Source organism: Triplophysa dalaica, chromosome 3 (genome assembly GCF_015846415.1).
Source record: "Triplophysa dalaica isolate WHDGS20190420 chromosome 3, ASM1584641v1, whole genome shotgun sequence".
In the NCBI taxonomy this organism is placed as follows: domain Eukaryota; kingdom Metazoa; phylum Chordata; class Actinopteri; order Cypriniformes; family Nemacheilidae; genus Triplophysa; species Triplophysa dalaica.
Window position 1 is genome coordinate 6,985,006 of NC_079544.1, and position 21,094 is coordinate 7,006,099.

Here is a 21,094-nt window from a genome sequence, read left to right on the forward strand (position 1 = left end):
CAAACTAGCTTTGTGATATTGAGCAATACCTTCACATCAAAGTAATGTGTAATTGAAAGGTCACATGACTTTTTGTCCCCAAAATGAGCTTTTGTTCCAACCGGTAAAGTTACTAATAGTAAAAGGGCCATCAATGCAACATATTCATATTAGAAAGTAATCTCTGTAAACAGTCAACAACACTTTAGTAAATACATCTTTAATAGATTCATAAACATTGTCCAAACAATACAATTATCCACTTAAAGGAATTTATGCTGTCCAAATGCAATGTGAAGCTACACATCAAAACCAAGAAAGCAGCTAGAAATAAAAGCAAATAAAACAAAAGGCAAACATCAAGAGAAATAATGAAAACATTCAGCACTTATAACAGCAGTTTCAATATCTTTTTTTTTTTACATTTTTGTCTTTTTCATTATTCTTAAATTCATAAGTGTGTTCATCCCACACAAGAGGTATAACTTTCATAGAAAGAATGTGATTTCTTTGTTAACAGATTTCACTTGCAAACATCACAACTGTAGACAATATTAAATTACAACAGTCAATTTCACCATGTAATGGCCAAATATCTCCCTAAATAATAGTTTTTCTTAAATGAATAGACAAAGAAATGATTTCACTGTGCTCTAAGTTTGTACATCTACTGTAATCTTCAGCACACGGTGCTCTAAAAAAATCTACCCTTTAGAGATCTTAAAGGAACCCGACAAATGATTAAGAAAGATGTCTTTAAAACATAACAGTTAGTCAAGGGCCATGACCTCAGCTACTGAATAAAGAGCTCATTACTTCAATCAACTCACACTCCCTTTCTACACTTGATCATTAACTTCCAAGATTTCGTAATAAAAATAACTCACGAGTGCATGAATAGTGAAAATGTACAATAGCATGGACCCTTTAAACTGGTTACAGTAGCAGAACGCATCAATACATAAAACATGAAAACTGTCATATTCATTTATCAAACAAAGCATGCAAAGGCCGGATTATTAGAAAAAAAGAAAGGCAACAACTGTTTGAAACCACTACAACCTACATTAAGGTATAACACCATACCTTCAAAATGAAAGCAAATATACTCTACACTCTTCATAACTTAATACAGATATCTTGCTGAGGTTGATTTAAAGGATCAAAGTGATCAAATATTTCCATTGCATTTACAAAAAACGCTGAAAAGCTTCAAACGATATTTCCTTCCAATCACGAGTTAAGTGCAAAATGTGTTGTTCTTCCTCTCTTGGCGGCAGCTGAAAGTGCGATCGGCAAGTCGTTTTGTAGCAGCCAGACGATGAAAATGTCAACGGCAGAGAAACAATACCAGAAACCCCTATTACGACGGCTCGCTCGGTGTAACTTTCATAGAACTCTAGTCAGTATAAGCGGAGTAATTTAAATGATGAGTGGTGTCTTCTGGCACTGCTCATTCTGAGCATACTTCCCAGTGTCAAAGTTTCTGAGCTCATTTCCTACCATCTGGCAATGCATATTCAAACTGGCATACCTTCACCGCATCTTACAGGCAGTGCGTGTAGTTCATTCTGACTAATCTGTATAAATAATCGATGCATAACATACAACATTACCCCAACAAGTGCACACTCATCTGTCATTCTGCTAGCTTAGAGGCCATTGGTCATTCTAGATAATACTAACTTATAGTGTAAACATTAACCCTTCAGCAATAGATTCCTTCAGAGCTGAAGCAGCCAAGCTCATAATAGCAGCTAAATCAAAATAATACAGAATATTACATTTTGTTAATGGTCTCAGACAGAACAGCACCGAGTACATTTGTTGTTTGTTGGAGGAAGTTCAACCTAGATTCCTTATATGTAATGTGTTGTATTTGAACTATTTTGGTGTTCACACTAGTTGAAAACTTTGAGGTGCTTTGGTGCAGTTCATGCGTATCATCCAGAGTATCGTTTAAGTGGTACTGATGACAGATTGTTAGTGTGTTTTAGATTGATCATCTGAAAATGGGCCTCCGGGGACGCTCTAGAAAATCAGGTCCTCAGGACGGATTTCAGGGATGGGCTGACGCCAGAAACAGAAGGTACTGAATTCTGGGAAATTGAAAGCTGAGCTTTGTTCTTTACTCAGCAAGGGAAAGACATGATCCACCAGCTCGCTCAATCTACTGTACCTGCACACATACAAACACACAGAGAGCGTAAACCAGCTAATCCAAAATAGACACGGGCCTCCAAAAACCTCCTCAAAATAACCACCTTGAACAAACTGTGCATGAGCTCTGCGTTACTCCTCATAAAATAAATTCGGATCAGCATTAACTGATGCATATTTCAAAGCTCTTTTATGGCGCTTAAAGTACTTACGAAGACTTGTTGCCCTTGGTTTGTTCCTGTATCAGCTCTCCTTTGGGGTTGACTGTAAAAATCCGGCAGACTGGCACGCCGACCTCTTTATATGCAAAGACGTCCTGAAAGATAGAGTCAGAGGATCCAAACATCAGCCATGAACGATCGCTGCGGTTTTCATCACCAGCACTGACATTGAACAGAAATGTCCATTTTCACATTCACTCTGACATTCACAACTGATTTATTATGCAACATGTTTTCATGCTTGCGTAAACATTCCCAATCTCCCTCCACCCAAACATCATCATTTATTCAGCTGGGAATGATCAGCGGGACTGCAGCTGGTCATACAGTCCGAGACTCAGGACGTATCCCGAGGGGACAGCGCTTCGAAGGTGACATCATCGCCTCAAACAACACTGTTCTTTCACCTGCTGATGTGTTTACACTTATGTATTTGGCAGACGCTTTTATCTAAAGCGACTTAAATTGCATTAATCCTATATATGTATACTTGGGTATGTTCAATCCCCTGGGATCGAACCAAAACCTTGCGTTGTTTACGCAATGCTCTTACCACTGAGCTACAGGAAAGCTCTCACTAGGAAAAGTAATTCTACTGCGGTCAAACTCACATTCGTTCGGTTTCCAAATGCAGCGTAAAAGGGATGTTTGTTGGGAAAGAAAAGGTTCTTAATGTCAGTAAGACATTCGATTTTGAAGATTTCTGGCTTCTTCTCGATCACCTCCCTTAAAGGAAAAAAGTCACTGAGTAAATAAAAAAACTCAATCTATATGAATTCTGATCACGAAAAGTATACGGTTAGTATAATACCTGTGAAATGCAGAGAAGAGGCTGCTGGGAGAGAGCATGAGGGGACCACGGGGCAGGATGATACCGCCGTCACTTACCCACTGCAGATACCCTCGTGTCATGTCTGCCATGCCAATCGCCCTGGCTGAGCAGTACAAGAACTTATATCCATTTCTGGAAAACAGAAAATCTGTCTTAAAACCGCTTCTTGTTTTTGCCCTACTAGTGGACAAAAATCAACCAGGATCAAAGTTCAAGCATTGAAACTCACTCAGCAACAGAGTGGTACAGTTTGGCAATGCCCTGATGCGTCCAGTCCTTCCCAAAGTGAGGCAAAATCTGTCCAAAAACATCTGATCTGCAAGCACACAGACATCGCATTCAACATGACATGTACCAACACAAACAGAGACAAACAGCAAAATCTTCCAGCGCACATTTGTTCTACTCAGAAGGACGTCCGAGTCTCATTCAACCCGATTCTTAAATATAGCTTCTGACCTTCGTTTTCTCCGCCGAATTAAAAGACTTTTGAAAGAGAGATTTTTTTCTCAGCTTGGTCAAAACTCTGTGTCGTCTTCTAATGAGGATCTTCTCCCCGCTTTAGCATTTTATCTCAGACTCGGTCTGAGTGGCATTATGTGAAAGCAGGATTTAAATTGGCTTATTATGGTGACATCCTCCTAGTCCAACCCTGGTTTGGGCGCACCGCAGTCAGCCGCCCTGCTTCACAGCCTCCGCGAGATGTGTCGGGCAAGCAGGTCAGAAAAATAATAAGCGGCAGTCAATCTGTCTGTTTGATGTAGCTGCCCACGAGCCACTGAGGGCACATGTCTGGAGGCGGAGAGCATTCGTTTGCATAAGCATGTTGGTATTACAGCTGGCTTTGCAGTAATTAAAAACCAAAGATGATGGAGCGGTGTAGCGCTAACCCTAAGCTGTGAACTCTTTCAAACGGCCAGTGCCAGGACGTTGTCCGTTAAATCACGCGTCGTCTTTGTTCAAAGCATTAGTGGAGAGGGATCAGCGTTGCGAGATCATTATTAGCGGTTCATTATTTCCCCACACACTCAAAATGCCTGTTTTGATACAGCCAGCTAAAACAGCCAGCGAATATAAAAAATTGTGGTTTTGGCAATAAAAACCAGGCACATTTTGAGAAACATTTATGGGCACCTCAGACTTTTTTGCGCTTGCAAAAACAAACTAATTACAAAGAACAATTAAGCTGAGCCCTTACACATATACAACACTGGCGATTGTTTTAAACAGATCAAACAGAATTAAATACATACTTGGTGATGGTTCCATCGATGTCTGAGATGATGACTTTATCATTCCAATTCCAAAGGTAGATGGTGCCTTCGCAGCGGCACGTGCCCTGGTACTGTGTTGTGATGCTGAACGTGACATCATTGGGCCCTTCCTTTAATTTCAGGCTAGCCTGTGAGTAAACAAGCTTTATTATTCGCTGATCAGCCAAGATTAGGCAAGTGCGACAAAGCAAATGTTCCCCAAGCCTGCTGCTTCGGTCTATATATACTCATGCTATAAATTTATTAAAGACTATTTTCACCTCAGCCCTTTTTTCACACAATTCGATTAGTAAATCTGCACTACAAGGTCTTCATTTATTCATCACATCATTCATTTATTAACAGGCTTCCATGTAAATGTTCTATTGCAAAACTGTCTCTGAAGCTGCCAACAGGGGGAGCTCTAGTTCAGAGCAATGACACAAACCCTTTCAGAATGAGTCACTGAGTTGACTTTTACATAATATCTCAAGTGGAAGATTCAGGGATGGCTCTTAACAATAGATTTTAAATAGTTCTGTATCTCAAAACCAGATTTGAGTTCTTGGCCTCTACAAACATTTCTAGCATGAACTAGCTTACAAAGCGACTCACAATCTGGTCAGAGGAGATGCGCAGGGACTTGCGGTAAGCGTGAGTTGATGTGTGGCCGTGGGGTTCAAACTGGACCTTGCGCTCCATGGATGATGCGGCGGCGCTCACCTCCTTCCCCTCCTCGTCGCTGGACGAGTCCCTGGTGTCCACTCTGTGCAAACAGGGAACCGGTGAACTAAATGTGCAACTGTATCCACGTTCCTAATTTAGACTACAGAACACCACAGAGATTGAGACCTACATATAGGCTGGGTTGTCCTGATTCACTTCCTCTACATTGAGGTGGAAATCTGTAGTTAGCGATCCGAGAAAGGGTCAAGGGTAAAACTGATACCTCTATCTTTTACTCGTTTTTTTATAGCCCATCACCATGATACAGCTAGTTGTGTGTTCCGATCTATAACCTTTGGTTACATTTTATGAGTTACAGAAAAACTAGCTGTCTTTAATATCTGCATGTATTATACTAAAAATGACATTGTGGGGGACAGACAGGAAATAGAGATGCTGTGCCTGTTCTTCATTCAGCGCTTCTGACTCACTTGCGGGCATGGCTTTCCAATGACAAAGACGAGCTGCGTTCCTCCAGTTGGGACTGTTTTATTTCCAACTTTTCAGTGCTTTCCGACTGTAAAACATAACACACACAAAACATCAAAACACAAATCAAATACACTGCAATTAAACACATAAATGTAAATCTAGAAACAATATACTTGTGTGTGTACATGTACATTTGGTTTGGTTGTTCAGAGCCTCTATGAACCGTTACTGTCAACAATGTTGTGATTTCATGACCTCTAGCGTTGTTTTCACCCTCACATGCAGGTTAAAGAGATTAATAGAAGAGCGATAATTCGTTAATTTCAGAAGCGCCGTATAAGGGGAGCGAATGAGTTAGATGTAGACTGAATGACTGTAAAAGCTCTAGGGGAAAGAACTCCAGAGGCAACTGCTTTTCATCCTCTATACAACAAAGATGTCCCCTCATCCCTTTGTTCATGATGTGAAAGTTGATTCTCATGTAATTGACCGGCCCACGGGGTCTGAACACAAGTGGTGTGATGTGGTGGGATTAAAAGTCCAATAACTGCTCAAAGCTCTTCATTGATCAGTGAGTGGGAACAAAACCTTTATGCTCAAAGAAAGTTCTGTTTTGTTCTTTTAATTTAGAGAACGCTCTGCAAACGCTTGCTCAACTAATCTGCTCTATTGATATGGGGCTCTTACCTGTTTATTAGTGCTGTCTGCTCTTTTCCTCCAGAACCACCAGCGGCCGGATTTCTTTGGCATCCTTTCTTTTACCCACGCTTCCTCTGTAGCCTGCATAGATCATTGACAACAGCTGCTTAACTTGACTTGCGGCACAATAACTACAAAACAAACTTCAAAGACCTATCCAAGTAATAAATTATCCTATTAGGCGGAGCAAATACCTTGGGTAGATTCTTCTGAAATGCCTGCAAACTTAAGATCAAAGGGGAAGCCAGTGTCCAATTGTAATACCTAAAATAACAAGAACAAAAGCAGCTAAGTGTTCGGCTCTGTTCCAAAACCTAGTGACCTGTCATATCCGCTGCTTATTGAAGCAGCATCCTAATATTCACAGAACGCTCAAAGTAGGCAGCAGATCCACCTACTCTGTTGGAAATGCATATATGGTGCCCACCCACATAGGCAGCTCACTACCGTTTACAACAAACACGGTTCACATGTTTGAAATTCCAACCCACCTGTTTCCTATTTTTACAACCAGATTGGGATTGTCTATGATAGCTGGATTCTCAGCAAACTCATGATACGTGATGATGTGCTCCATAAACTTTTCTAGAAACAAGCAGAAACGGTGTAAACGAATAGAGCAGAATAAGTGATTTCTCACTAACATCAGATGTCGCGTTACCTTTGGAAATCTCTCCGTTCTCACCGAGTCCTCCGCACAGAGACAGAGTGACATCAGGGAGATCGCTGGCAGAATCGGACAGGCATTCGGTGCCACTGTCAGCCGCAGCACTGCCGACAGACTGCGGCGACTGCGAGCCTGAGTGCATCCCAGAATCCATCCAGTGCTTGGAGCTGGGGTCAGACTCGCTACAAACGCACACAAAAACATTCAGCATTCATCACATACAAGCCGTAATGCAGAAAAGGTCATGCGAGACACCTGCTTTGTTATGAACTGCTCTGACATTATGTAATCTCATCCGCATGTAGGTGAGATGTATGACTCCGTTATACCTCTTAGGAAAATAGCGAGCAGCGACATCGGGCTCCAACACATTCAGGTCATCCAGGTAGATGTCCTCAGGGCCCTGGTGCTGACTCCTTTTTGGGACTCCTGAACAACAAATTCATAATCAGCGCTTTAGTTTTAAACAATAATCTTACCAGAACAGAAAGCTGTAACTTGCTTTGTAAAACTTTTAAGTCATCGTAAAATACAGATAAACTCATATCTAAACCAGGCACATTCTGCAGTAATGTGCCAAGTTAATATGTTGTTTGCCAAACCACACCAGCTTACTGGATAATGTGCTATAAAGTATCACTTGTCGGAAGAACTGTTTTCTCCGAGTATAAATAATAAATGTAAGTGTATTAACTGAGCATTTGTGTCTTTTATCATCACATTTTTACCACTGTTTTATAAAAGCAATAAGCCATTTGAGTCTTTAGTGTTTTACCATTCAACTTATTGCTTTAGTAACTAGCTCTCAGTGTGCTACAACTGAGCCAACTATTATCATTTGATCTAGGATGCAACAACATCAGGCTTGTTCAACATGAATCCGCTGCAACTTGATCTCTTTTCCCACACGTCTGCTGTCAGATCAAGATAACGTCACTGTCAACCCAAACACACCAACTGCGGGCAGAATATCCTAGAAGGTGAGAAAACATGAACAGGCTCACCTTTTTTCTTGGAGGGTGAGTCAGTCTTGGGAGCAGAATCTCCCACCTCTCCAACTATAGGAACAGCAGAGACGGCAGTTTGAGCGGCAGGATGGCTGTCTGAAGGAGTGGAGGTCATCTCTGCACTGGTCACCGTCTCCAACTCTGACTCTGTGGGAGTTTGGGGAGTCACAGGGGTGCGGGGTTCAGGTTTAACTATGGTACAGTCAGAAGCCCCTGAGGCTGGTCCTCTGTCATCGGTCTCCATGGCCTCAGAGCTCAGGATGACTCTGAAGTGAGTGTTCTCTGATGGCGTTATTGTCACGGTCTTCGGCAGCTCTATCTTCTTCTTAGAAACCTGCCAATTTTCAGAGGGGCAACTTGCTGAAGTGTAATCATGACCTTACTTAGAAACTTAAAGAGTACATAACACGAGATCATGAAAATTACATTTCATGCAGTGTGTAATGGTGCCGTGTTTGATCGTAAGCAGTCTGCCAAGTTGTTAGTCCGACGGCGAATGAATAACAACGTTTTTGGCTTGGAAAAATGACTCTGAATCATGCAAACGAGTCGTCCCTAGTCCTAACTGCCGCGGATATATGTCACTAAATATAGTCCCAGCCTACATTTTGCTAGGACTCCCCACAAAAACTTCCCTCTTCTCCCCAAACACTGCAGCTCGTGAGCCTCATGCGCGGTAGACCAATCACAGCAGACTAGACCATCTGACCAATCACATCAGACTAGGCTAGCGGAGAGGAGGGGATTAGAATTGCGCAACGAACCATTTGAGAGTCACTCAAGAAGTAAGGTAAAATATTTGACACCTTCTGTGTGCATAAACTTGTCGTTGGACACCACATAAACCGAAGTAGGACCTTAAAAATCCCTAGTTATGTACTCCTTAAACATATTTGTGAATTCTTTTTGGGCATATAACACGCCAATTTAAAAATGTCTGGCATGTTTTTATGTAGAAATTTTCTATGCTGATTTTGAAGTAAAAACTGTGATCTACTTTAGTACTATTCATAATTGAAAGCATTCACCAAAATGTAGAACTATACAAACAATAAGTAACGATTATATAGGAACTCAATCAAATTGTATTATTGTTAAATTGATATAGATTTCCCAATGCACAGATTTCATATGGACCTCTATATTACTCATTTGAATAAAAAAGGAAATAAAATCCAAAATGAACTGCAAAAAAAATGCAATTTACCCTGGTAGATTCTGGCAACTCTCCCCACGTCCACTGCATGTGTGACTCCCTTTTAAGCAGACTCTCTGAGGGCCGAACCACCAGCTCAGAGTCACTCTTGGGAGAAAAGGCCATGACATGACTGCACAAAAAAATATAAAGATTAACAAAAACTGAAAAATAGTAATGTCTTACAGCAGACGTTCTCATCAAACACATGAAAGTACACTCTATATGCAAGTCAGTTGAATTTAAATAAATTTAATTTGACTCGTAAAGCTAACTTGATTTAATTAAAAAATATAATGAAGCTATCGAACTTGTTGTTCGACAGTGCAACTGTAAATGTGTGAGAGTTAAGATCAGATACAAACCTATCTGAAGGAGACCAGTCACCATCAGAATAAGGGTAGTTGTCCAAAGAATGACATACTGTTGGTAACTTGGGATCAATGTCTCGAACTGGATTGATTGAAGATGATCTGAAAAAATGGGTCACATCTTAGATTAGGGCCCATTAGGGTTCACGTGGTCCAAACTATCAGTTTTATGTCTGATTTGTATATCTGTTAGTTACCTGGTGTTGGCTTCCTCATCAGAACTCAGCTCCATCTCAAAGATGTCGTCTGTCGACGCAGTGGAGCTGATGGCAACAGGAGGAGTCAGCTCCTCACGCCGCGGATCACCTTTGTGCTTCTTCCTCCTCCTCTTCTTCTTTTTAGCAGCCCCTGTGCTGGAAACAGAGGGCTCTGGAGGATCCTCAGGGTCCAGTGGGTCGTCATCCAGGTTCTGACTTTGCCTGTGATCCCCTCCGATCCAAAACAGGTGAGCATCAGTGGGGATGGGGGAAGTGACCAGATGAGCTGGAACAATCTCCTATAAAAAAAAACTGTGTCAACACCATTGACATTTTTTTATATTTCAAAACAAAAAGCCTCTTTAGGTTTAAGCCTTATCAAATATCGAGGTACTGCTTATGCAACTTACTGTAAAGGACACTTACATTCTGCTCCTCGGTTTCCTGCACAAAGAAGGCTTCTCCATTATCTCCAAGCTTCATGTGAAGATCCACAGGCTCCCCGTTGATCTCTATGTCAATCTAAAAGAATTGCAGAGGATTCATTTCACCACCAACAGATTAAGCCTGACATGCATGCTTTCATAAATTACACTTCATAACTCATGGAGCGCGAGACTCTGACACCTAAATATCTGACACCTTCTTTCTAAATCAGAATTCTGACCTTTGTAATGTGCCTTTTTTATATTTATTAAAAACATTTCTGCATGGTATGTGCTTCAGGCGACCTTAAAAAGCCAATCTCGGTTGACATTTACCCTGCCATTCCCATCTGAACTTGGGACTTTTCACCCCGCTCATCCAAACTCGGACAAACAGGGATCCGGCCACAAACACAATCAATGAATTTGTGCTGCAGTCACCTGCAAAACGGATTACATCACAAACCTGATCCAGCGGCTCTACACGGCCCATCAGAACGGGCTACCTTACCTCGAGCTTAGCTTAGTTTCCAATGACATCCACAGAAACATTATCCTTCAGTTAGAAGTCCAGGGGAGTACTAATTTACATCCCTTTTCAGTTTCTCAGTTTTCCTGTGGGCTCGTTTCACAGCAGATTTGTATTTGTCTATTGGTTACCTCCGAGCCTCAGTTTCAGGGTTGCTTTGTGATTTATGTGTGCAGAGTAATGGGGCAGAATTTTAATGTCTGTATAAATCATTGCCCTTGATTAATTCTTTAACAGAGGGTTCCCCTCCAACATCATCAAGACCTCATCTCACGACATTCGAGACAAGAAGCGAATGTTGTCGAGATTTTGAGTGACTTTTGTATCTACAAATTTATTTGTTTATTACCACATTTTATCATGGTAAGAGGTCAATGGTCTCTTATCTGCGCTGTGGGTGATGGAGTTACGCCACATTCTCTGCGGATAAAAACTGCAGCGGGTATAAAATGGTGGAACTGGGCTTAAAATACTTTTAGAAACATTACAGATGTGAGCCTATGACCATCTCCCAATCATAGAAGTAACCTTGACAAAACCTCCATTTCCTATCTCTTCTTATTCAGAGAAACCTGTTGCCATAGCGACCACTTCTTTCCTTTTTCGAAACCTCTTCACACATCCTGTAGCTAGTGAGAACTGCTCCATCCCCCCATTCTGTGTTGTTTTTCGTGCACGGTGGTAAATGTTTTATGCAAAACACAACAACACATGCTGTCTGTGTACTGTAGATGATTAAAAACAGCAGAATGCTTTCAATATGACCAGAATGCCTTCGAATGGTTTCGTAATTCTATATTCTTGTTATTAGCACAAATGAGAATCCACACAGTTCATGTCCACTGCCCATTTTCTCAGCAACAACGACAGAAACAACATTTCACTCTGTTTAAATAAGCAGGACGAAACACGGTCATAGCTCTCCCGCCACTGCAGTAATAAATAAATTAGGTTTTTCCTGTCTTTTCAGACAGATGCAAGCATTTACCCGGCCTGTTCTGTCAAACAAAACCTACAACACAAAACATGAAAAACTGGATCTGTTTACATGCAGAAGACTCTCAACCCCCGCTGGAATACTTTCACAAGCAGTGTGGCAAACATGCCAGTAAAGAGATTAATTTCTGCCAGAGCCAATGAGGAACATTTATATGTAAAGACACTGGCCGGCATGCACACTGTTAAGTATGAGTAATTTTAAATGAATGATCACCTCATTTTAAGTCAACACATCTGATGGATGCTTCTACACAAAGAGAGACTTTAGATAAAGAGTCGGAGAATCATCAGGACATTTTGGATCTAAGCAGAGATTCTTAGAATAAATTTGTGTTTGTTCTTACATCCAACCATTTCACTGCAGGACTACAGGGATTAATGTTGTCATGGATTTCAGGCCAGAAAGCAAATATTGTTCATAGCAGAGATCAATTATATTGACCACAACTCCACCGGATTTAAAATTTCATTATTCTGTTTTTTTAACAAAAGTTTTCAAACCCTCAGGTTGCTTAATACATCTGCATTAACACAGAAACTTTATTATTATAACTATATAACTATTCATTCTTTTATTTTTACAAATATTACCATGGTCCTATATTTAATTTTTTTGACAATCCTGTTTTTGTGCTAAACTTATTTTCTATAAAGATTCTTTGTAACAATGCAGATGATGAAATGCACAACAAAAATAAAACAGAACTGACTTATATTTTGTTAATTTATCAAAAAGCTTCCAAATCAAAATCGACTAGCAAATAAGAGAGCATTTACAAACAACTTCTTGAACAAAGTCTTGCTTTCAGTTCATCACTCACCACTTTCTCTTTGGAGCGTAGCACACCTAGTTTCCCAAAGCGGACATGGAAAGGTGAGCACTGATAGGAGCCGTCCTTCTGGCGGACCACCACTACATCGATGCAGCCTGATAGCGTGGCCTGATTAATGCCCTTATACAGCTCCTTCATAGTCACCAGCACCTGGCCTGCCAGCTGCCCCACGTAATTCATGGTGTCAGTCTGCACACAGGAACAGAAAGTGAAACGTTACTATGATAAAATGATTTCACCATGAGACCTCAATAAACATTCCAAATGAGAATTTCTCCTTGTTGTAAAGCAAGAATTGAACTCATTGTAAAAGTGAAATTATAAATTCACTTTGACCATGTGACTTTTAAGCCGTTATCAGGGGACTTCCAGAAGAGCCCAGTGCTGTTTGCTATATGTGGTAACTGTTTTCCAAAATCACAGTTGAAAAGGTGAGCAAAGAGAACAAATTAAATACAAACAGCTGTGTACCGAGTAAGGGAGGAGGGGAACAACCATTCTGTTTTCTGACAAACTTTAAGTGTAAACGAACAACGCACATTTCTCTTGCATTGCTGGAATTCTTCCAGTATTTGTTTCATGAGAATAAGAGCACAAACACACTGTTGAACGTTTGTGTAAAATTCAGAGGCAATTGTAATGTCAGCTGAGAGGACTGAGAGGAATAATGTTTATTATTGACGGGCATCCTAAACCTCTATTGTGAAGTGAATCACAAATTATTTTAATTTAAATCATTTACAATCATGTACATTTAAGATTTTAAAGGTGCTGTGAATAAAGACATCAATTTTGACACAAGCTTTTGTTGCATAAGAGATAATCGTATTCAAGCGAAAGTGTCAGAACTAAAAACGCACTTGTTACTGAAATTACAACTTTATTGGACACAAGGCCCAGTGAACGGCAGGTTCTGGAATGCACCTGTCATAGAAAGGTTGAACACCGCCTCCACAGAAGAATATCAATGACTACTTCTCTAGTATTTCATTACAAATTTGGCTCTTTCTACTTTTGCAGAGTGATCTTTAGATTGTTTTACAGTGTAATGTATATTCTACATGCTGCGATGCACATCCCGATTCAACGGCATTCATCGCATATATAACGTCATCTCCAGACACCTCAGTTAGCTTACTAATCATCATGAAGTTCTCTTTCGCGTCTTGCATATGTTCTCATCCTGTTAAATACACATGTTATTATGTCAAAAACACAACAGGTTCAAATAAGCATATTTCGTTGTGTTTAAATGTATACACGCATCAAAAAAATAATCTGCCTAGTTCCCTATACATCTGCGTCACATATTAAAGAGAAATTCAACTTTTGTAGCCTTATTAAGAGTCATTGCACATTTATTTTAGACAGTGAAGACATTGCAGTGTTTTATTTTTATTAATCATTCAGTTTTCATCTTGAATCCTACTGTTAAATAGACCTACTTGAAACAATTAATAGTTGTTCAAAAATGATTGTTCATATTTGTGGGATCATGATGATAAATCCATAAAACCATAGCATTTTTCAGTAATACAGTGTAAAGTGTGAAAAATTAAAATGGCGTTATATAAAATAGATAGTATCTAAAATATGCATAAAGCAGTTACAGAAGTTTCGTGCAGTCTTCTTAATATTTTTTAAAATAATTTATTTTGGGGCTGGTTATTGGTCACCTATTGTACCGATGTGGTACCAGTATCAGATTCCAGTACCATACTGAAGCCAAAAAATTCCTATCAGGCCAACACTACAGTGGCTGGTTGTTGAAGAACACAGTCATTCTCAGAGGAAATGTCGAGTGGAGTATACTCTAGAACTGGCCAGTGGTGCAGAAAGAAGATGCCAATGGCTGTGGATTGGGCAAATGGACACAGCATGGGCTGCCAAGGGACCTTGTATCAATGCGACACACACCCAGGTCTGATCAACCTGGGGTGGGCCTCCTGTCCACAACTGACCATGAGTTGCATTAATGGGAAACATACAAAGGGCATTATCAGCAGCACCTCACCAAAAGGCATCTGTCACCCAGGATATTGGATGTGATGAAAGTGGGACACACAACTCAGGAGATGTCTCTCTGATAACAGCAAGAAATTTAGCATTTAGTTTGACTGCAATAGCCGACTCGGTTGATTCTTATCTGCGTCTGGTGGGTATTAATTTCACCCTGAATGCAGGATAATAACTCAAAATATTTTTAAAGGACTCTACGGACCACCTGCAATTACACCAGGACCACTAGGGCCAACTAAGTTTACTACGCAAACTGCTATCCAATCATAGCAGTGGGCGTTTACTTCCAAGTCTTCAATGTGTCACACCCATTAAAACTGAGCGGTTGTCGAGCGGCCTCAAAACCCGGGTAGAGAATAGCCTATTTCTTATTGATTTTGATGTTTTCGAATGTAAATACCACCGAACGTCATAAGTAGACCTCATACAACAGTATTAAACCATAAAAAGTCCAGTTCGTGACACCTTAAAGTGATGTTAATCATTAAATACAATCATTTCACAACATGTATTTTTCTAACAAAGATTCATGTTATGGATTTATATACATTTTGATCAATTTAAACATGTTTCTATATAACACTTTTTATTCTAATCTCAGAAAACTGTATTTAGAGTCAAGGGCACAATATGAGGCGACACACTAAATTAATCCCAATGCAGATTGTGTTACTGAAGTTCAAAGAGAGTTATTTTGGGAATTTATTATTATGCTAATGACAATGAGTAACTCTGACTTAACAACATCTGAAGCATAAGGAGTCATTTAAGTCTTTGTGAGGTCTAACAAACAACATTAAAATAGGGAAGTTATTTTTAACATCAGATCAAGGAAACTTCAAGATAAACTTCAAACAAATCTTGTGTACAAAAGTCTGGAAAAAAGGAAATAACTAAAGCAGACCCACAGGGGCTCCAACAAGGTCTTTAACAGACTTTAAACCCATGGATAACCAACTTTTTTTCTACTGTATCTTAGCAGCCACTGTTTAAAGGAACTGAGGCTAGTGCAAAGAAAAAGAAAGAAAGAAAAATGTACAACAAGTACAAAGTACAAACAGCAAAAAATATATATAACACTTGCCATAAGAGGATGTGCATTTATGAGAAGTCTATAAGTAACACGGGTACTGCCGTTTTTTGCAATAATATACAACATGTCAGAGCATTGGACACTGATGAAGCCATCTTAAACATAAGCAGATTCATTACAAAAACAGAAATGAAACTTTTTGTGAAGTTTTGGCAAAGGCCATATTGGGCAGAAAAGAAGTAATACCATCCACAGTAATTAAACGTTATTACATGTAAAACATGGCAATATACATGGATCAAATAATGTAGCAAAGAGTTTCCATAAATAACTATATCTCCAAACATAATCAGCTCAAAGTTTTCAAAGGCCGTCAATCTTCGAAGGTTTGTTTTGGAAGTTACAAATTGCTCTTATTGTAATCTGTCAAAATGACAGACTGCCTTCAGATTTTTTTGTCACTGGTAAAAAAAAATCTGTCAATGACGGAGAATTTCCAGCTAAAGGCAGGGTTTTCGATTTCTCATAGCTTTTGTTGATGTTCATATCACCAAAACAGACACACCCCTACCCCCATCTTTCGCTTTTGTCAGCGCTCGACTCAACTACTGTCCATCCTGTGCACTGTGCACCTTACTCCAGATTGGCTACAAGGTTGTTTTGGTACTCGGCCCGACATTGTCTAAACAAGCGTAATTCGGAAATCGGACACCCCGCCTTTAATGCGACCTCTGTTTTTGCAAACAGATATGTAGACAATCTCACGTAATACTGATGTTTTCAGTTTAGTCTACATAAAAACACCAATCAATTAATTCCACAGATTTATCGCCTTAATTTGTAATATATATATATATATATATAATCCAATTTCCAAAGTCAGTGGCACAGAAACGTAGTCTTAAACTTGAAAAAAACTTAAATATTAGCCTAAAGTAAATCCGATTAGTGATAAATCTGCTTAGAATTCATTTACAGTATCAGTAGTTATTATCATTACCAGTTAAATATTGTTTAGGTCCACATATCAATGATCAAATGCCTGTCTCATCTGCATTCCTCACTCACCAAGGACCATGACGCCCTAAGGGATGAGGACTCATCTTGTTCAGTATTGTCCTCCTCAGTGCAGCTGACAGAGGGTTCTGGTTCTGCCTCAGGATGAAGTCTTTTCATCACTGCTCACCTTATGTCATTCCTCCCTTTTTTTCCTCTGTCAGCCAATAAAAACTCATTTTGTGATGACCCACCTGGTCTGACTTAATGACCCTATGCTATAGAAGCATAAACTAGTGTAACTTGTCTCACAACACAAGATATACTTGCATAACAAGGGTTGTATTTTAGTTTCTCAAATCATTTTGAGGAAAGCCTAACAAATCAACCAATAATCTAAAACCACATATTTTCTATAGCCAATCAATTGAGAGTACCATGTCAGGGGTTCTGCTACAGATAAGAAATGTTTCCGGCGAGGAGGACACGGGGCTGACTTCTGATAAGGGCCTTGAAAAGGGGGCTGGAGAAACGCTGTGTTCTTTAACTCATCTGAGATGCTGTCCACAAGACTATAAAGCTGCGAAAGTGAAACTTGCGCTCTGCTGCCAAACAATAATTGCAACTAATTATAGCGGATGTGCAACAGTGTTTCATGCACCCTGACCCCTTTACAATGTTAAACGTGCTGTCTTTTTATGGTTGACATGGTAAACTCCCCCAAAGTTCGTATAGGTTTCGGAAAGTTTTTTCGAACATGAAAAACAACTTTTCTTAGTCCCTTATTGGGCGATTCTCCGAGAAAATGACTGAGACGCGATCCGGCTCTTTAAATATGTCACATGCTTGTTTCGTGTGAATGAGCTGTTTAATGTATTATTACACGCGTGTGACCCTCATGCATTTGTCTGCATCTCTGCATGAGGACATGTAAGAAACATTTTAACGGAAAAATTATATGGCCCTAATATACCCAAAGGTAACATTAATGTCCTTTCGTCTGTTACCTGCTTATTTTGGTGATAAACTAAACTGAAATATTTTTATAATATAAAACGTTTCATATTTGTGCTACAACGTGTGAAAAAAGTTTATGTACAGTCCTGCATGCATGTTCCGTCTCCTAAAATGCAATCTAAAGAATGCATGAACTGACATTAATGCTACCAAACAAGAGAGCAGCTTAAACAACTGTCACGTGATGAGAAACATGTCATCTTTTTTAAACCTCTTCGTTTTCCTCATCCAACGTGAAAACGGCATTTCAAATGTATCCACTTTCGAGTGCGTTTTCTAAAAGCTCCAATTTCGTTGGCAAAAACACTGTCTCACAACACAAGACGAAAGCCCAAACAGAGAAAAAGATGCGTTTTCAAACGAAAACTCATTAGTGTGGATTAAGCTCTAGGCAATTAATTAACCTATACAATGTTAGCTATGCATCTTATTTTCAACAGAAGAGAGCATGCATAATAGGAAATCAACCCCTTTTAATGACACACAAAAATAAGTTTTTGTCCTCCCGTTTCTCAGTCATCTGCTATGTTTAGATGACGAACAAGACCAAAGTTAGATACAACTTGTTCTATGTACCAGGAACACCTGTAATTATAGTACACATGTGTATTTGTCATACTTGTTCTCTATTCTGCTGTTTTATGAAAATATCAGGTGTATCATGAACTGTTTGTTATTTGAAAAACATCGGTGGGCTGTATCACAAAGCTGGTTTCGGTGTTTACCCAGGTAAGTTTGCGTTTAGTTTGAGGAGTTTTGGGGTTCAAGAAGGTTGATTAGTTTTGAGCGGGTATGTTGCCATGGTAACTTAGGCTACACGGCTAACCTGCTCCAGAGCAGGTTTTATTCTGGGTTAGAGATCGCAAATCAAAACTGAACAAATCGGCTGTTAGAAAGTGACTTATATCTGATGCAGAGAAAGCCACCCGACCTTATCTCTTGTTCCAGATTAAAAAAAAGTTTAAAATGATAAAATGTTAGAGGGAAACTCTATTGATGCTTCGTGTATATTTGTATAGTTTTTTTAATTTCTTGATTACAATTAAAACACATTCATATACTGTAATTATTATTATATGAGTTAATAATTGATATTAAACAATTACATTAATATAACTATGTTTGTATAAAAACAAACTTCAAAAATATTTTTAAGTAATAAAGCATACATATTATCTTTTGATATGATTGTAAAGCTATATAAATTATTTCATTTCAGTTGATTCTGTATTGATATAGTCTGTAGCTGCCTTCTCTCTCTTTCACTGCAGCAGTGTTTATTCCTGCCTTGTAAATGTGTTTCAATTCATGACTAATTTTCATAATAATCTCTTCATCTTCAACAGAAAAGTTAATTGCGCTGATACTAGCAAGAAGTCAATCAAACTGATGAGGCTTTCCATGTTCTGTGTGATTGGGTGTTTGGCGCACATGTCACAGTTTTAGTTGCACACGCCTCACGAACTCTGGATCAAACCGAGTTTATACCAAGCGTTGTGCTACAGCTGAACCTGTTCTAAACCAGGTTGGGTTTGTCTGTTTTTGTCAACTCAAAACTTACTCTGCAACTCAGTGTTTGTTCACACCTCGCTTCGTGATAAAGGTCACAGATGAAGTAGCAAGGGCTGTTGACCTTTCATGCTGTCATAAAATGGCACAACACCAAATTGAAACTACCAGTTATTCTTTAACTAGGTTAAAGAACCGTTAACTAGTGTAAAGTAGGCTTGGTACATGGTTTTAAGCGGGGAAAATAGGAACTCATGGTAACCATGTTTTCATCAGTCAATGTTTTCAAATAAAAGCCGTTGTACACGTTTTGCCTTTTGTTTCAGTCTCAGGGAATTTTATATTACTATTTAGATACTGTATATCGGCCATACATTGGATATCGGCTTCCAATGTTCAAGAGTTATCGTTATCAGCAAAAATGTACATATCAGTGCCTCCCTAAAACATTAAGATTAGGTTCAAGTTCAGTTACAAAGAACAAACAAGCCAGCAGAACTAGACTTGCATTCCTTCAGCCGTGTTATAAATTAATAGTAAAGCTAAAATTTTACTTTATACCTCATTGCAAATTTAACATGTCTCAGTTCGGTTCCTCAATTCCTTAGTTGCCCGTGATTGTTTGACATTTGCAAGTAAACGAAAATAAACTAAACTAGTAAACTAAAATAATATTTACATATAGTCATTTTTAAAAGACGCTTTTTCTCCAAAGCGACTTACAAATATAGAAGCAAGTTTCACTATTCAGTACAAAAAAACAACAACTAACATATCAAGAAAAACAGCAAACTCATAACAAGAGACATTGTTGATACTCATATTACACAACTAAAGGTAACATAATAAGGGTACACAGGGAAGTTAACATGGTGACATGCATGTAATGACTTAAAGTCTAGACACTAAGAATCTAATAATTTCACTCAAACTTGGTGCACGCCTGTCTTTATCAACACAAATCTCACAATAGATAATAGGCATGTTATCATGTATTGCTTTAGGTGTGTCTTTTGAAGAACATTGTTGGTTATCGCCACAAGAACAGGTTGTTTGGAAAAAACAAATGACACACTGTTAGGTGGCATTACCGGTAATTGTTTTTATTACAAAATCAAAAGACTCCCTCTCATTTAAGTTTTATTCAAAATCCAGCTTTTATCGAAATACACGCTGCGCAATTTGTAAAACCTGCATATGGCAAATGGAAATGATGAATTTTTTCTTAAGTAAATTTATATTGAATGTTACTTTGATTCACATTTAAAATCTATAAATTAAATCACATAGCCAATTGCATAATATCCTAAACAAATCTTGACTCCTGTCGGTCAGTACATAATGCTGTTTTGTTAAGTTAGATTGTTTTGCATACCCACATGAGCAGGACAAATGTCATCATGTCATACTGTAACATTAGCCAACTCTAAACGAATACGCCTTCCAAAATACTCATCTTATATCGTTTAACGAGACATTGGTCATTTTGTGAGAGACATTAACATGTTTATGTTGACACAAAGATTTGAATACATTTACCGTGACAGCGGAAGCTCACTGGAAACTGGTTAGCTTGACTAGCCCATCGGCTAAACTGACATTTACATCTGTAACGTTACAGTATCTAATGACGACATGTTTCTGTCATTAAAATACACCTAAAGTCACGCGACTATGCATCAAAACGTCTAAGTAAATAAACACTTTCGATCATGTTTACCTGTCAGCGGCTGCTGTTGTTGTGAAACTGGACGTTTATCGCCGTCTGTTTGTCCGGTGCACTCTCGCGCCAACGTTTTTCATTCATTCGTGGTCGAACAGCCCCGAATATTTATTTCTTCTCGGCGCAAACCGGACCCTTCCTGGGTCTCTCCGGTACCATAACAGTGGACTGTTTTTTGTGGGGACAGTTTTACAGCAAGACCACAGCGGCCGGTCAGTCAGGCAGCTGCTCGCACAGCACGGCAGCGGCGGTTGACGTGACGTGACGCGACG

The 21,094-nt window shown here is 39.2% G+C and overlaps 1 protein-coding gene across 2 annotated transcripts; it reads right to left on the reverse strand.

Moving 5' to 3' along the window:
• Positions 1-183: 183 nt before the first annotated feature.
• On the reverse strand, positions 184-21,085 carry lpin2 (lipin 2). Of its 2 annotated transcripts, none has more exons than XM_056742447.1 (20): positions 20,820-21,085; positions 12,514-12,714; positions 10,166-10,261; positions 9,740-10,038; positions 9,537-9,644; positions 9,184-9,304; positions 7,974-8,310; positions 7,299-7,398; positions 6,964-7,151; positions 6,794-6,887; positions 6,497-6,566; positions 6,291-6,383; positions 5,603-5,688; positions 5,061-5,211; positions 4,446-4,594; positions 3,422-3,508; positions 3,172-3,324; positions 2,972-3,086; positions 2,352-2,455; positions 184-2,158 (listed from the first exon to the last, which is right to left on the reverse strand). In XM_056742447.1, the coding sequence occupies exons 2-20, from the start codon at positions 12,703-12,705 to the stop codon at positions 2,011-2,013; spliced, it is 2,691 nt and encodes an 896-aa protein (XP_056598425.1). In that variant the 5' UTR covers positions 12,706-12,714; positions 20,820-21,085; the 3' UTR covers positions 184-2,010. The 2 variants fall into 2 exon arrangements, with proteins under 2 accessions (XP_056598425.1, XP_056598418.1); XM_056742440.1 differs by lacking the exon at positions 20,820-21,085 and adding an exon at positions 16,646-16,833.
• Between the last annotated feature and the right edge of the window lie 9 nt (positions 21,086-21,094).

What these genes read in the sequence shown, in the direction of transcription:
- lpin2 (XM_056742440.1), bottom strand. Translation starts at nt 16,753, where the DNA reads ATGAAAAGACTTCATCCTGAGGCAGAACCAGAACCCTCTGTCAGCTGC. An exon ending in GTTGTAAAAATAGGAAACAG is followed by an intron (nt 6,567 to 6,793) that starts GTGGGTTGGAAT and finishes TTGTTATTTTAG; the next exon opens with GTATTACAATTGGACACTGG. An exon ending in CAGACAGCACTAATAAACAG is followed by an intron (nt 5,689 to 6,290) that starts GTAAGAGCCCCA and finishes TATGTTTTACAG; the next exon opens with TCGGAAAGCACTGAAAAGTT.